The following is a 13,937-nucleotide window of genomic DNA, read 5'->3' on the forward strand; positions in this document are numbered from 1 at the left end:
GTGTGTGTGTGCCTGCGTGTGTGTGGGCTTGAGCACCAACATAATTTCATATGTACATCAGGTCTTCCTCCTGGCATAATATTCTCATGGGTGTCTAGAGCAGCTCTGCAGCAAACACTAATCTCCTGCCCACTTAATCAAAGTTTAATCAAAGCTGTTATTAAATTATGTAGGCATTTGACTAGACTTACTCTGCCGCTCCTCTTACACATCCCCTTGTATGAAATCTCCCCTTTTAAAAAAATACTTTATGTCTTCAGACCTCCAAATTTCACATGATGTCAATGATGATAATTTGCAGACCTGGTGTCAGCCACCAACACCACCAACGTGAACATCCCTCAGATGGCTGACACACTGTTTGAACGAGCCACCAATGCCAGCTGGGTGGTCGTCTTCAAGGCCCTTGTCACCAGTCATCACATGTGTGTCCACGGCAACGAGGTTAGTGGGTGAGACAGGCAGACCAATCAGGTGCAATTCAGTTCAACCCAGTTTAATTCAGAGATATTAGATAAATACAAAAGTTAGATCTGATTGTTTGGGATTTTTTTGTCTTGGAATAAATGGTGGAAATTACTGAATGGATTTGCTAAATGATCCCCCATTCCAAATGTATACTAAATGTCTTGATATTTAACTTGTGAGGTTACTACTTTGGAGAGCTGTAATTGGCCTTCTGAGTGCTTTGAGGATTGTGTGTAGTGCTGAGTGGAGTTAGACAAATAAAGGCTTTGACCACAATTCCTCAAAGTAATGAAATGAGTCCTTCGGGTTCAGTGTGTGAGCAGTCATTCATGCAATCCGGTCTGTAAACGTTGCTATGTGATAGAGTGAAACATCGAGAAACGTTCTAAGTTTTTTTTTTTCCTCTTCCTCAGAGGTTCATTCAGTACTTGGCTTCCAGGACCTCCCTTTTCAATCTCAGCAATTTTATCGACAAAACCGGCTCTCACGGTAAGAGCAATATCATCTGGCAAAAAAGAAACCAGCCATCTTGCAAATACATAGATGGGACCGGCCTTGATCACACACATGTAAAAAGATATACACACACTCATACACGTTCACACATGACTGCAAACAGATGCTGGAATGTCTTTGTTGAATGTGTAATGTGTAATGTGTTATTACGTTCTCATATTTTTACATTTTGTTACTATGTTGGTTTTTTTACATTCTTAGTCAACCCAGCTGCATTGGGTTGCCCTATTATTTAGTGCATTTTTGTGTGACAATATATAAGAAAATGAATCTACGACCTCAATTCAGATGTTCTAAAGAAAATAAGGAAAGGATCTCGAAAATGACCATGTGTATTATGAAATGAAATAAAGAAATTGGTAACAAGACAGCAGCATGCAGGTATTTTCTCAGCTTTTTGTGCAGATAACTGTTACCCGGCACCTGCAAAGAATGTAGGAATGTTATAATAATGGTTGCTACAAAGGCCAAATCTGCTTTTCAGACGATTTATTAAGGCTTATTGTTTTTTATGTTTTTACTTTGAAGAATATGAAGATTTAAATTGATTGATTGGGATTTTTATCTATAAATATAAAAAAAACACAAATTAACTAGCTGATTATCTCTAAAACATAAAAAGCAAACATAATGACCTCTGCCTGCATTTGACATTTATTTCTTCTTTAGGATATGACATGTCTACATTCATCAGACGATATGGACGATACCTGAACGAGAAAGCCTTCGCCTACCGCCAGATGGCTTTTGATTTCACCAGAGTTAAGAAGGGGTAAGTCAAACATGGAGGCAGAGAGGTTGCGCATAGGCCTTTGCTTCCTCACATCTCTACTTTCTACCATCTAGGGCTTTTTCTTCACTTGAGTGCTACATCCAATGGCTGTGCTCATCCTTGTGGAGCCTCTCACTCTCTGTTGTATTCTTTCAGTGCTGAGGGTGTGATGAGGACCATGACCACTGAGAAGCTGTTGAAAGGCATGCCTGTTCTGCAGACTCAGATTGACACACTCCTGGAGTTTGATGTGAGTCAGACTTTGGCTCGGTATCAGCACTATGCAGCAACACAAGACAGAGGTTTTCCCAGGGCTTCCAAATGTCACATGTCCTCTGTTTCCTTTCTCAGGTTCATCCTAAGGAACTGAACAATGGGATCATCAATGCTGCATTCCTGCTTCTCTTCAAGGACCTGGTCAAACTGTTTGCATCCTACAATGATGGAGTCATCAACCTATTAGGTTGGTAGTCCATGAGTATCTTTCATTTGGCATTTCATCCAAAGATGAAAACATGCATCACAGAGAATCTGAACCTGTAAACCTTTTGATTCCTGTATGTAGAGAAATACTTCAAGATGAAGAAGAGTGACTGTAAGGAGGCCTTGGAGATCTACAAGAGGTTCCTGACCAGGGTGACGAAGATTGGGGAATTCATGAAGCTGGCTGAGGTATGGGGCAATCAACAGTCCTTAATGCCCCATTCATAATGATGCTTATATGTCATGACAAAACTCTTAAACTCTTTTTCCTTTAACAGACAGTTGGGGTTGAGAAAAACGACATTCCTGACATAAACTACGTAAGTTAAAAAATATTGTGGCTCTTACATTGTTTTCCTGGAAGGATTGCAACCAACAATGTAATTCAAATGAATACCACCCATTACACCTTTTACACACAAACACTACGCTCACAGCTCACCCACTATGACTCTCCCTACCCCAGTGTCTCCATCCGGGGGTAGTAGTGGATCTAGCAGACTCAGATGACGAAGACTGTCCTTTTACGCCTCTAGAGGACCCGGTAACCACAAAAACACAGGGTGCCCTGGCTGAGTGCCTGTTTACAGGGTGGCGTGTTGAGATGTTGATCCCAGTAGAATTTCAGACACACAAGTGTGTGTGTGTGTGTGTCGTGCATGCATGTGTGCAATGCAGTGAGCCCATGACTACTTATTTTATTGTTGTGCACATAACAAATAAAGAACCTTGAACAGAGATTTCCCAAATCCAAATTATTACCACTTTTTGAAACATGGCCTTGCTACAGTACAGTAGCAAACAAATAGATTAGGATTATTTATTGATTGTTCCACTTTTTTTTTTTTTTGTCAGGCTCCCAGCAGTATCCTGGAGAGTCTGGAAACACACATGAATGGTCTGGAGGATGTGAAGGGTGGAAAGAAGGGGTAAGAGAACGTCAATTTGGGTGCTTCTTATGGTACTCAGTGTGAAGCCAGATTAGAAGAATTAGGATTACATAACAACAAAAGTAAAAGAAGTTGAGGTCTAAGAAACTCCCTCTTAGTTTTTCATGAAAATAAATGTATGTAACCAAGAGAAATGTTGGTAGAAACAGGCCTATATTTCTATAATTTCCTTTAACCCTTCGTTTCTTTTATCCCCCTTTGTGTTCATTTGGAATCACCAGGGAAGGGTGAGCATATGCTGTATGTTTTGTTTGGAGTTACTAACTTGTTAGAAAACTGTGTAGATTTGTTTTACTGTCATTTCCTCCACGGCCTCATCAGGTAAACCTACACATTATTCACTGGAATTGCAGTATGTAGGTGATCTCCATGTGAATAGAAGCATAAATGCAACATGGCTAAATAGGTTTTGATGTGGAACTGTGTGCATTGATGTGATGACACATGAGAAACACATGTCTTGATAAGGTCACCTCATGTGTATTATCACATCCTGACATGCAATGTGAATCAGTAAATGACAGGGTTTTTTTCCAAAGTTGAATTGATAACAAATGTTGACAATAAGAGTCTTTTAAACAATTGAAAATACAGTGTTTTGCTTTGGAAATTAACTCTTCATTGGATCACATACTGTCTGATGCAATCTGTCTTGCATATTTGTTCTTGAGGTTTTTTTCACCTTTAAAAAATAGATTCATTAAATCATTTCCACTATGCGTCCAGGAGTTCTGTGCATTTCAAGCAGAAGCACTAACAATTCCTTCTACTCTTTCACTCTTTCAGGTCGCCAACAAAGGTGAGCGATACAGTCAAAACAGTCTATACTTTTATTGAGCTGGTCCAGTCCGATGTACTACTAAATATGGGGCTTCTCTGTCTATCTTTCAGGGGTCTCCGACAAACAACGTGTCTCCGACATCGACTCCGGCCAAATCTTCGAACGCTGTTCCCACCCTGCAGCCTCCTCCTGGGGAGAGCGCTGCTGCTGCTGCTGCTGCTGCTGCTGAGCCAGCTGAAGAGTAAGTGCCTGTAAACTCTGTGACCTCCTTTCGCTTCTCTGCCTTTCCATGATTCTCAACATTTGGCAGTAAATGGCCAATGCAACCTTTGAAAACCATGCTTAAGTGCGATTCTTTTGGATTTTAGCTGATGTAGTTGGATTATAACCATAAAACGTTTTGGGATGTAACAATCTTATTTTTAGCCAAGCTATCGTGTGGTTCCAGGGATGGATTTTAGTTCCACCACTTTGGTCCAGACTCAAATATTTTAACAAATGTTTTATGGGTTGAATTCATGATTCCCGGGGCATTAATCCATCTGACTGTGGTGATCACCTGACTTTTCCTTGAGCTCCACAATGGTTGACATTTTTGGTTTTGAGTGAAATTATTGACAACTGTTGGCTTGATTGTCATGACATTTGCTACAGTAATTAATGGACATTCTCATGAGCCCCAGCTGTAGTTGATGCTAAGTGCTAAATAGCAAATGTTAGCATGTTAACACATCGTCAAGTACAGCCTCACTGCGTGAATGTAGACCTCTAGTCCTGTTTGTGGCTATCACTGATAACACTAATAGTTAATTATTTCTGCAACAAGCCAATGTAAAAGAATTACCTTCCGCAATGGATGATGAACTGCATGTTTTTCGCTCTCCGTATCTGCCTCCTTCGCCAGTTCCTTGTTGGACCTGGATCCACTGTCCTCCTCGGGTCCCTCAGGACAATCAGCTGCCCCCACGTCTTGGGGAGGTAAGTGTCCCTCCTTCCGTCAACTCAGTTGCTGGTTCATCTGAAAGAATACAAATCCGCATTTTATCATTCGCAGTGGATTAAGTTGCCATATTAGTAATCTATTTTCTGCTGGTGAACTGTCAAAAACTTTTAGCTTCGGTTAAACTAACATTTATTTTCCTTGTTTTGTTGTTTGCTGCTTCTAAAGATCTTCTTGGATCAGGTAAGGTTTCTCTCTAACCGTCACTTCTCCTCCAGCCTCCACAGTAGTGTAGACTAGTATAGTCTTAACGAATCCTCCAGGACACCTCAATGACATTGACTTTCTTTCAAAACAAATCAAAAACTCTAATCTGAAATTGAGGCAACCTGGAAACAATGTTCAATGTTTATTCAAATTAAACATGAAAATAGACTGTAATGTACGAATCCTCCCTGTTTGTCTCCTCAAGCTGTTCTCTTTAGTCTGAGTAGTCTCACTGTTTCTCTCTGCCTTCTCTCCCTTCCCTCCACATACTCCATTGTCTGTTTTTGGTTTACAACGGGGGCTATTTTGGTTGGTTGTTTTTATTTGTTGGTTGTGACTGGATGGTGTTGAATAATTTAACTTTACTTTGGTTAAAAATTTGGATTTTACTTTGCTTGGTCAATTCCAACATCTCTTAATTGGCTATCATTTGTATTGGACATTTGTTTTGGCTTGCTTTTATTCACTGTTGTAACGGTGACTGGACTGGTTATTTTGGTTGCTTTTTTGGGGTTTATTTTGGTACCTTTCTTTGGGGATTTCAAACACCCCGTTGGTACTCGCAGAAATGGGCGATTCCTTGCTATCTGAACCCACCCTCACAGCAGAGCCCACCCCCTCTTCTGCAGCAGCAACGCCCACTCCTGCAGCCGCAGAATCTGGAGTCTCTCTAGCTCCTCCCACTAGCACAGCAGCCGCCACCTCCCCTGGCGCCACCAATATGGATCTGTTGGGAGGTCAGTGGGCTTCCAGATAATTCTCTACGAAAGAATCACTCTGGGAAGCTCGACCCTAAAACCATCACACAAATATGATAACACAAAGACGACTGCATGCTCAAACACATGCTTTATATGTAGACAAACTTCACTGATTTGTCACTGATATTGTCTGCATTCTGCTAAAGAAATTGCATCATCAAAAACAGTGAAGTCTTAATGATGCATTGACGCACACCTTCATCATTTTCAGCTATCAACTGCCTAGCATGCCTAAAACAAAGTTTCAAATATTAAATAGATAAATGGTGTTGATTTCATAATGACATTTGCTTGATAACACATTTATTTAATAACACAACTTTCTATGACAATGTTGTTTTCAACAGCCCTCTTACCGTGTAGCCAATCACATTCCTCCAGCCTCTTCAACTGCTACCAGATTTAGCCAGTTAGCTCCTGTTAGCTAGATACACAACATTAGTATCCCTCATCAACAAACTACAGGCTGCTGCTGTGAATAAACACCACACACACACACACACACACACACACACACACACACACACACACACACACTTTTTTGCTCAACAAGGCTACCCATGCTATCTAGCTGGGTTGTGAGCTTACAGTATATTACTATTACTAAGCATCAGCGACCCTGTTAGCAATGTTAGCTAGCTTCTGTTATCTGGAGCTTGTCTTTTTGCTCAACTCTGTAGTTCTTTGTATTTGTTTGAGAGACATCTTTAGAAGCGAAACGTTGCAGACTTAACTGTGACATGACTAGCTAACTGCTCTTGTTAACAATGAACGCAACTGGCAAAATTTGCCAGCAGTTGTTCAGCTTGCTTAAAGCAGCACTATGCAACTTTTCCTGCTTCGGTCCCCCTACGGGTTGTCTCATTCGAACTACAGCTTCCGCTTTGGTCCCCCAACTGGTTGTTTTATTGGAACTACAGCTTGTGTTGGGTTACGTTACATAAAATAGCGTAGCTTTAAGAGGCAGGGGGCACGTGATTGACTGAAAAGGTGAGTGGGCTGTGACAGCTGTCATGAAAAGTGATGTTATGAAATGTGACATGATATCAAAGTTTCATTGGGGAAAATGCCAATATGAAATAAAAACAGACTTAATTATTTCATTTTATTATATATTTTATAATTATTAATTTATTTAACATGGCCATTTTGGGTTTCCATAGGAAATAGGATGATCATTTACAGAATCATACACTATCTAACACATACTCACAGACATTTCTGCATTATGTAATTATGTACAGCCACAAACTCACCTTCCACTTGCACATACACATATTGCTACAGTCATTCGCCACATGCGTCTTGTTTGATAGACAGTCATGCTTTTCTTTGACCTTAGTGAAAAGCAATTCTATCAAACCCAGTCACTTGGCATCAGCTACAAATGGCAGCTGTAACACTTGTAGTTTTCAGGCTTACTTTTGTGCAGTAGATTAATCCTTGCTGTAGTGCCTCCTGTCTGTATTCCCATTTGTCTATTCATCTGTCAGTCATTAATGTCCTATATTAAGGCTGCAAGCGACCATTTTTTACAACTGAATAGGCTGCTGTCACGAGAAGCTTACCTTTATTTTCCCGGTGCTCTCTTCTCTTCCTCATGTTTCTTGACACCTTCTTTTCTCTTTTCATCTTTACTTCTTCATCTGTCTCTCTGGACGTCTCTGTCCTCTGGTGGGGTTTGTGTGAACCCCAGATGCCTTTGCAACATCTGCTCCTTCCACTGAGGCCTCTGCAGCAGCCGCTGAAGGTGGGGCCACCGCCACGACCGCCCCATCTGCCAACGCTGGAGCTGGTGGGTGACAGAGAGTTTGTCTGTGTGTGTGTGTGTGTGTGTGTGTGTGTGTGTGTGTGTGTGTGTGTGTGTGTGTGTGTGTCTGTCTGTTTGTTTGAGTGAGTTTGAGTCAGTGATGAAAAGTAACAAAGTAAATGTGTACCGTTAGTAAACAACGTATGCTTTGAATGAGCAATAAAATGCTGTTTTCTACAAGGGTCATCAACTGGTGATGATGCTGACTTTTCCCTGGTGACCTTTAATCTTGATATTTAAGCATCATATCAAGTATGTACCCAACAAATGCATATTTACATGGTCCTTGTTTTAAAGGGAGAAAATCAGCCAAAGACAGCGTTTCTAACCAAATGACCTTATAAACACATGAAGCTAACATTAGCTTGAATAGCTTGCAATTTCCGGTTCACCGTGGCCTTTTTTCAGAAGACATTTTGACATGTCACAGTAGGAAAAGCCAAGGGGCAGGTGTGCAAAGAATTCAATTTCCCCCTTTTTCCAGTCTTTATGCTAAGCTAAGATAACCAGCTACTGGCTGTACATTCCTGTTTACCGTACGCAAATTTGCATTTCCCAGGATGGCAAAGGAATGTCCCATTCTATTCTGCCTTTGATTGGCTATTAATTGTAGCCTTTGTTGGATTGGTTGGGTTTAGTTATGAGGAGCGAGATTGGTTAGGGTAAGAATACCAGCGCAAGCGAATCAGATGCAGAGTAAGGCAGGGTAGGGCGGGACATTCCTTCCCTATCCTAGTAAACTCAAGTTTGCTTATCATACAGGCATGAGATTGTTAGCTCTTTCATCTAACTCTCAGTAAATGAATAAACTTTTCTTCCCAACATGTAAAACTATTTCCTTAAGTAAATCTCGCTGACAATAATTATGCATTTTTACTTACGTAAGGCTTAAAACTAGGACTCATAATTGAAAATGTCCAAATTGTGGTATTGCTTCTTTTACTTAAAGGACTAATGTGTAGGATTTACTGGGCAGTGAGGTTGCAGATTGCAACCAACTGAAAACCACTTCCCTCATCCCTCAATTTATAACATGTACAAGAACCTACAAAAAAAACAGCAGGTCACGTGAAAACGTGAAAGATCCTATCAAGAGCCAGTGTTTAGTATGTCCCTTAATGGGTACTACAAACATGGCAGACTCTGTGAAAGCAGACCTTGTTGTCACTATTCAATGTGAGTGAAGATGTGAGTTGCGCATGCGTCACTTTGCGACAAATAGCCTACAAGATGCTAACGAGTAATGTCTATACAGTAAAAGTGGACCTACATAATGAAGTTTGTTCACTGCTGGCTACAAGTTAGCATCAAACGCAACAAAGGCTGTCACTCGAATGGCGTTTTGAGCTAACGTTACCGATCACACAATCATAGATAGCTAAAACATTTTTGAATTGATTTCCATCTTTTGTTATTGTTTGTAATGAGAAAAGTTTATCATTTTATGGATTTCACAAATTTCAGTATGACACATTATGCTGTAAACTGTTTAAATCTGAGCATGCGCAACTCACATCTGCACTCGGGTAGTGCTCATTCTAAGTTAATGAAAACACTACACTAATGAAAACATAACTATGAATGTTATATCCCATTTCTGTCAATAAATCTCCCTAAACAAATCTATTAAACACCTTCTTGGTTTGAGTGCCATGACTGTGAATGTAGAGCTGTTCAGTAACTCACAGACCTGTTGGCGCCAGTGTGTCTGTGTGCATTTCTGGTTGGTCTTACGTTTTAATCATGGCTTCATCTCAAAGATTTGGGCAAGAACAGTAGGCGTATAGATTTGCTATTCAGTACCGGTGGTGTCTGGACAGTACTATTGTTGTTACCATGGCAATCGAGAACCATGCTCTTACTTGTCTTGTATCTTTTGGCATCAGCAGATTTGTGCATTTTCTGTTAGGGAGAAGGTTGCCTGTGGTAGTTCCTTGGTTTTAGTTGTGGGTTTTTTCCTCAGGTTTATATGCTGTGAAGATGCTCAATATGTGCTTCATTTGTCAGATGCTATTTATAGTTGTTTGGACTGAAAACAGGAGTGTGTTGGAGCTTTGCACATACTCTCCTATCATTCTTCTCAGATTCCTTTTCTCCTCAGCTTTCATGTTTACAGCATTATCTTCATCATCATCATATAAAATGTGTCTATGTTGTATTAAAGTATTTAACATCCTTCCTTCCTATGTATGTGTTACATTTCCTCCTCACACCCCAACCCACTTCTTCCCCAAAGACCCCTTTGCTCCCTCGGATGGTAGCACCACCACAGCGCCTTCAGGTCTAGACCTTTTTGGCATGATGACTGTGGAGAATAATAACCTGGGTAGTTCGCTGGATGCCTGTTTTAGCTCATCCCCCTCCCCTTCCCCGCTCTTCACCTCTGCATCCAGCACCATCATCACCACTGCAACCATTTCAACTCCCAGCGCTGCCAACCCTGCGATTGACCTTTTCAGCTGTAAACGTAAGAGATGTGTGTGGTCCGGTATTAATCTTATTGTCTTGTGCTCTTAGTCGTACAATATTGATTAGCATCCTGCTGATTTCCCTCATCTGGTGCTGCTTGTCATCCTTTCCTCTCTTTCATTCTTCTTCATTGGTATTATCAGATTTGTGCAAACATTGAAGGTATTTTTCAGTTTCAGTTTTCTGTGTGTGAGAGCAACCTCACCATTTCAAAGTGTTTGAGAGTGTTTGTTAATATTCCTGTCACTGGGTGCGCATGTGTTTGTAGCTCTCTTTGATTCCATGCCAGACACGAGCTTCACCAAAGCGGACCCCGCTCCCAGTGTTGACTTGTTTACAGCAGGTACCCGATTGCACCTGCTCTGCAATCTCTTGTGCGCTCTACTCTCATATCCTGTCTTGCTGCGACTGATTTTCAGCTTTGTCCTTGGCTTTGATCAGGGAAAGGGGGGGGGGGGGGGGGGGAGGAAATGAGATTGCTCTCTTATGGGTCAGCTAAAAGCTATTGAGCTGTTTGAAACGTTTACTAAATCACTCATACCTACTTTCCCATTCCAGCATGTACTGCTTGCACTGCGATTGCAATTGATAAATGTGCATTATAATAAATAACGGGTCAATAGTATGTGTGTATTTGTGCGTGAGTGTGTTTGGGTTCTAAATGCCATCTCCACCCTGCCCTTCCCAGCAGATATGTTCAGCTCCCCTGCTCCTATCATCTCCTCGGCACCCCCACCCAAAATTGACACGGGGGCCATCATGAACCTGTTTGGTGGTGGGTAACTCACATGGCCGGCTGCCCTCACTCTGCCCCCCCCCCCCCCCCCCCCCCCCAGTTCATGAAGACATTACTAGAAGAGAAGAGTAAAATCTGGGAAATATCAAATTAAACCACTAATATTGATATTAGGCTTCATAAATACTGGGAAGTTATGTTATTGCATATTGTGCTTTTGTGTTGAAACTCATAGCTATCTTGTAACAATGGGAATACCTGAGATGAAGCTCGATCATGCTGAAATAGTCAAATTATTTCTGTTTTGTTTTACCTTCCTTTTTTTTCCTGGCCTTCGTGAAAATGCAAGTGGATGCTTTACTGCGACTGTCAAATGAGTATGGCAATATGCTGAGATGTGTGGATGTGTGCATATGAAATGTGCAATGTGTCCTGGTGTTATGTATAATTGTGTATTCAGTCTTCCTATCTAACTCTATGCACTTTGTTTGGCATTACCAGCGTGAAGCCGAAGGCTGACTATTACCCCTTCTTTGCCCTTATGCTGCGATGGCTCAACAACCTACTTTGACCTGGCATGGCATGGTTTGGTGTGTTTTTGGTTGACCTGCCAGAGTCCACAGGGGGAGATGCCACAGCTGCTGCTGCTCCTGCTGCCCCCGGTGCTGAGCTCATGTCAGGTAAAAAAAAATACTCATGAAATGTCACCACTCTGCATGCATGGAGTGTACAGTGGAAGGAATGCCAAGACGTTGCAGACATTTCACAGATATACAGTGGGTACAGAAGAGGAAGGTAGGGTCAGGACCCAAACTGGAAATAAAGAAGATAGTGCGGATGTTCGGGGAATCTCTATTGTTGTCAGAAATGATAAGCGCGCATTATTCCAAAACAAAAGTGGGGTGCTATTTAAGAATATCTGACAACAGTAAGGATGGGGGGGTGTGGACACGTCAAAAGAGAGCAACAATGTAGCCATCTCACGTACCATGGAGCAGAACAGAAAACAGAAAGGTAAAATTTTTAATTTATTAAAAAAGAAAACTGAAATTCACGGGTCATAAGTTCAGACCCTTTGCCGTGACCCTCATATGTAACTCAGGTGCTGTCTATTCTTCTGATCATCCTTGGATGGTTCTACACCTCATTGGAGTCCAGCTGTGTTGTGATTATACTGTTGGACTTGATTAGGAAAGCCACACACCTGTCTATTAAACCTTACAGCTCACAGTGCATGTCAGAGCAAATACAATCATGAGTCAAAGGACTGCCTGAAGACTCAGAGACAGAATTGTGGCAAGGCACAGATCTGGTCAAGGTACAAAAAAATTTCTGCTGCACTTAAGGTTCCTAAAGCACAGTGGCCTCCATAATCCTCAAATGGAAGACGTTTGGGACGACCAGAACCTTCCTAAGCTGGCCGTCCGGCCAAACTGAGCTATCGGGTGGAGAAGAGCCTGGGAGAGAGAGCAAAGAAGACCCAATGGTCACTGTGGCTGAGCTCCAGATGCAGTCGGGAGATGGAAGAAATTTGTAGTAAGTCAACCATCACTGCAGCAATCCACCAGTCGGGGCTTTATGGCAGAGTGGCCCGACGGAAGCCTCTCCTCAGTGCAAGCCATGAAAGCCCGCATGGAGTTTGCTAAAAAACACCTGAAGGACTCCAAGATGTGATAAATAAAATCCTCTGGTCTGATGAGACCAAGATAGAACTTTTTGGCCTAATTCTAAGCGGTATGTGTGGAGAAAACCAGCACTGCTCATCACCTGTCCAATACAGTCTCAACAGTGAAGCATGGTGGTGGCAGCATCATGCTTGGGGGTGTTTTTCCAGCTGCAGGACAGGACACTGGTTGCAATCGAGGGAAAGATGAATGCGGCCAAGTACGGATTCCTGGACGAAAACCTTTTCCAAGTGCTCTGGACCTCAGACTGGCCAAGTGTTACCTTCCAACAACAATGACCCTAAGCAACCCCTAAAATAACGAAGGATGGCTTCACAACAACTCCGTGGCTGTTCTTGAATGGCCCAGCCAGAGCCCTGACTTAACCCCTTGAGCATCTCTGGAGAGCCTGAAAGACTGTCCACCAACGTTTACCATCCAACCTGACAGAACTGGGAGGATCTGCAAGAGGAATCAGAGGATACCCAAATCCAGATGTGAAACTTGTTGCATCTTTCCCAAAACACTCATGGCTGTATATACAAAAGGTGCTTCTACTAAATACTGAACAAAGGTCTGAATACTTAGACCATGTGATATTTCAGTTTTTTTTTTTAATAATATGCAAAAATTTCTACTTTTCTGTTTTTTTCTGTCAAGATGGGTTGCTGAGTGTACATTACTGGAATAATGAACTTTTTTGATTTTTGGAAAAGGCTGCAATGAACCAGAGTGAAAAATTTAAAGGGGTCTGAATACTTTCCGTACCCACTGTATTTCCATTTCCACACACTGTGCTTTAGCCATGGATGGATTACCAAACAGGCTTTCTGGACAAAGGCCAAACGGCCTCTGATCACGATCAGATTCTTTCCTATCAAGTGTCTGTAGACCAAATCCAGTATACAATTTCAATATTTGTTTATGTGTGTTGTTTTCTTCATATAATAGCTGCCCAGAATACTTTGGCTATACAATTAATCAAAACATAGTCACATTAATAAAAAGCTATTAGAATAAGTTTGACAGCATAATAGCTTTGCTCTAAAAAAATATAGCCTGCCTCTCGGGTTAACTTTGATGTTCATATTTTATATAGTGTGCTCCTTCATCTTCAGTGTCATCTACATACTGAGGTTTGGACTTTTAAGACTTTAGACTTTTTATTGTCCCCAAGGGGAAATTCTTATTCACTGCACATGGACTGCACGCTTGCAGAAAAAAGGAAGCACACACATACCAGAAGGACGTGAGTGACACAAAATAAACACAGACAGATAACAGAGACTGCAGTTTTTCAAACAACAGCAGAACCTGAGA

At 41.5% G+C, this 13,937-nt stretch overlaps 1 protein-coding gene across 16 annotated transcripts in view; it reads left to right on the plus strand.

Annotated features, from left to right (window-relative positions):
* Positions 1–13,937, plus strand: part of LOC116706466 (clathrin coat assembly protein AP180) — a 26,857-nt gene that overhangs the window by 6,526 nt on the left and 6,394 nt on the right. For 8 of the 16 annotated variants that reach the window (XR_004336244.1, XM_032543321.1, XM_032543323.1 and 5 more), the window contains exons 3-18: positions 302–444; positions 882–957; positions 1,654–1,756; positions 1,913–2,006; positions 2,108–2,219; positions 2,322–2,428; positions 2,518–2,559; positions 3,095–3,168; positions 3,411–3,416; positions 3,976–3,988; positions 4,081–4,211; positions 4,875–4,948; positions 5,139–5,153; positions 5,744–5,914; positions 7,635–7,733; positions 11,568–11,633. Coding sequence is in view for 15 of the 16 variants with exons in the window: in XM_032543321.1 (XP_032399212.1) it covers positions 302–444; positions 882–957; positions 1,654–1,756; positions 1,913–2,006; positions 2,108–2,219; positions 2,322–2,428; positions 2,518–2,559; positions 3,095–3,168; positions 3,411–3,416; positions 3,976–3,988; positions 4,081–4,211; positions 4,875–4,948; positions 5,139–5,153; positions 5,744–5,914; positions 7,635–7,733; positions 11,568–11,633 (1,326 nt within the window). In the remaining variant the exon portion in view is untranslated. Of the gene's footprint in view, positions 1–301; positions 445–881; positions 958–1,653; positions 1,757–1,912; positions 2,007–2,107; positions 2,220–2,321; positions 2,429–2,517; positions 2,560–3,094; positions 3,169–3,410; positions 3,417–3,975; positions 3,989–4,080; positions 4,212–4,874; positions 4,949–5,138; positions 5,154–5,743; positions 5,915–7,634; positions 7,734–9,984; positions 10,210–10,485; positions 11,050–11,567; positions 11,634–13,937 lie in introns of those variants that run through there. The other 8 variants (XM_032543331.1, XM_032543332.1, XM_032543333.1 and 5 more) reach the window with 5 other exon arrangements.

The sequence above is a fragment of the Etheostoma spectabile genome, chromosome 18, assembly GCF_008692095.1.
Source record: "Etheostoma spectabile isolate EspeVRDwgs_2016 chromosome 18, UIUC_Espe_1.0, whole genome shotgun sequence".
NCBI classification, from domain to species: domain Eukaryota; kingdom Metazoa; phylum Chordata; class Actinopteri; order Perciformes; family Percidae; genus Etheostoma; species Etheostoma spectabile.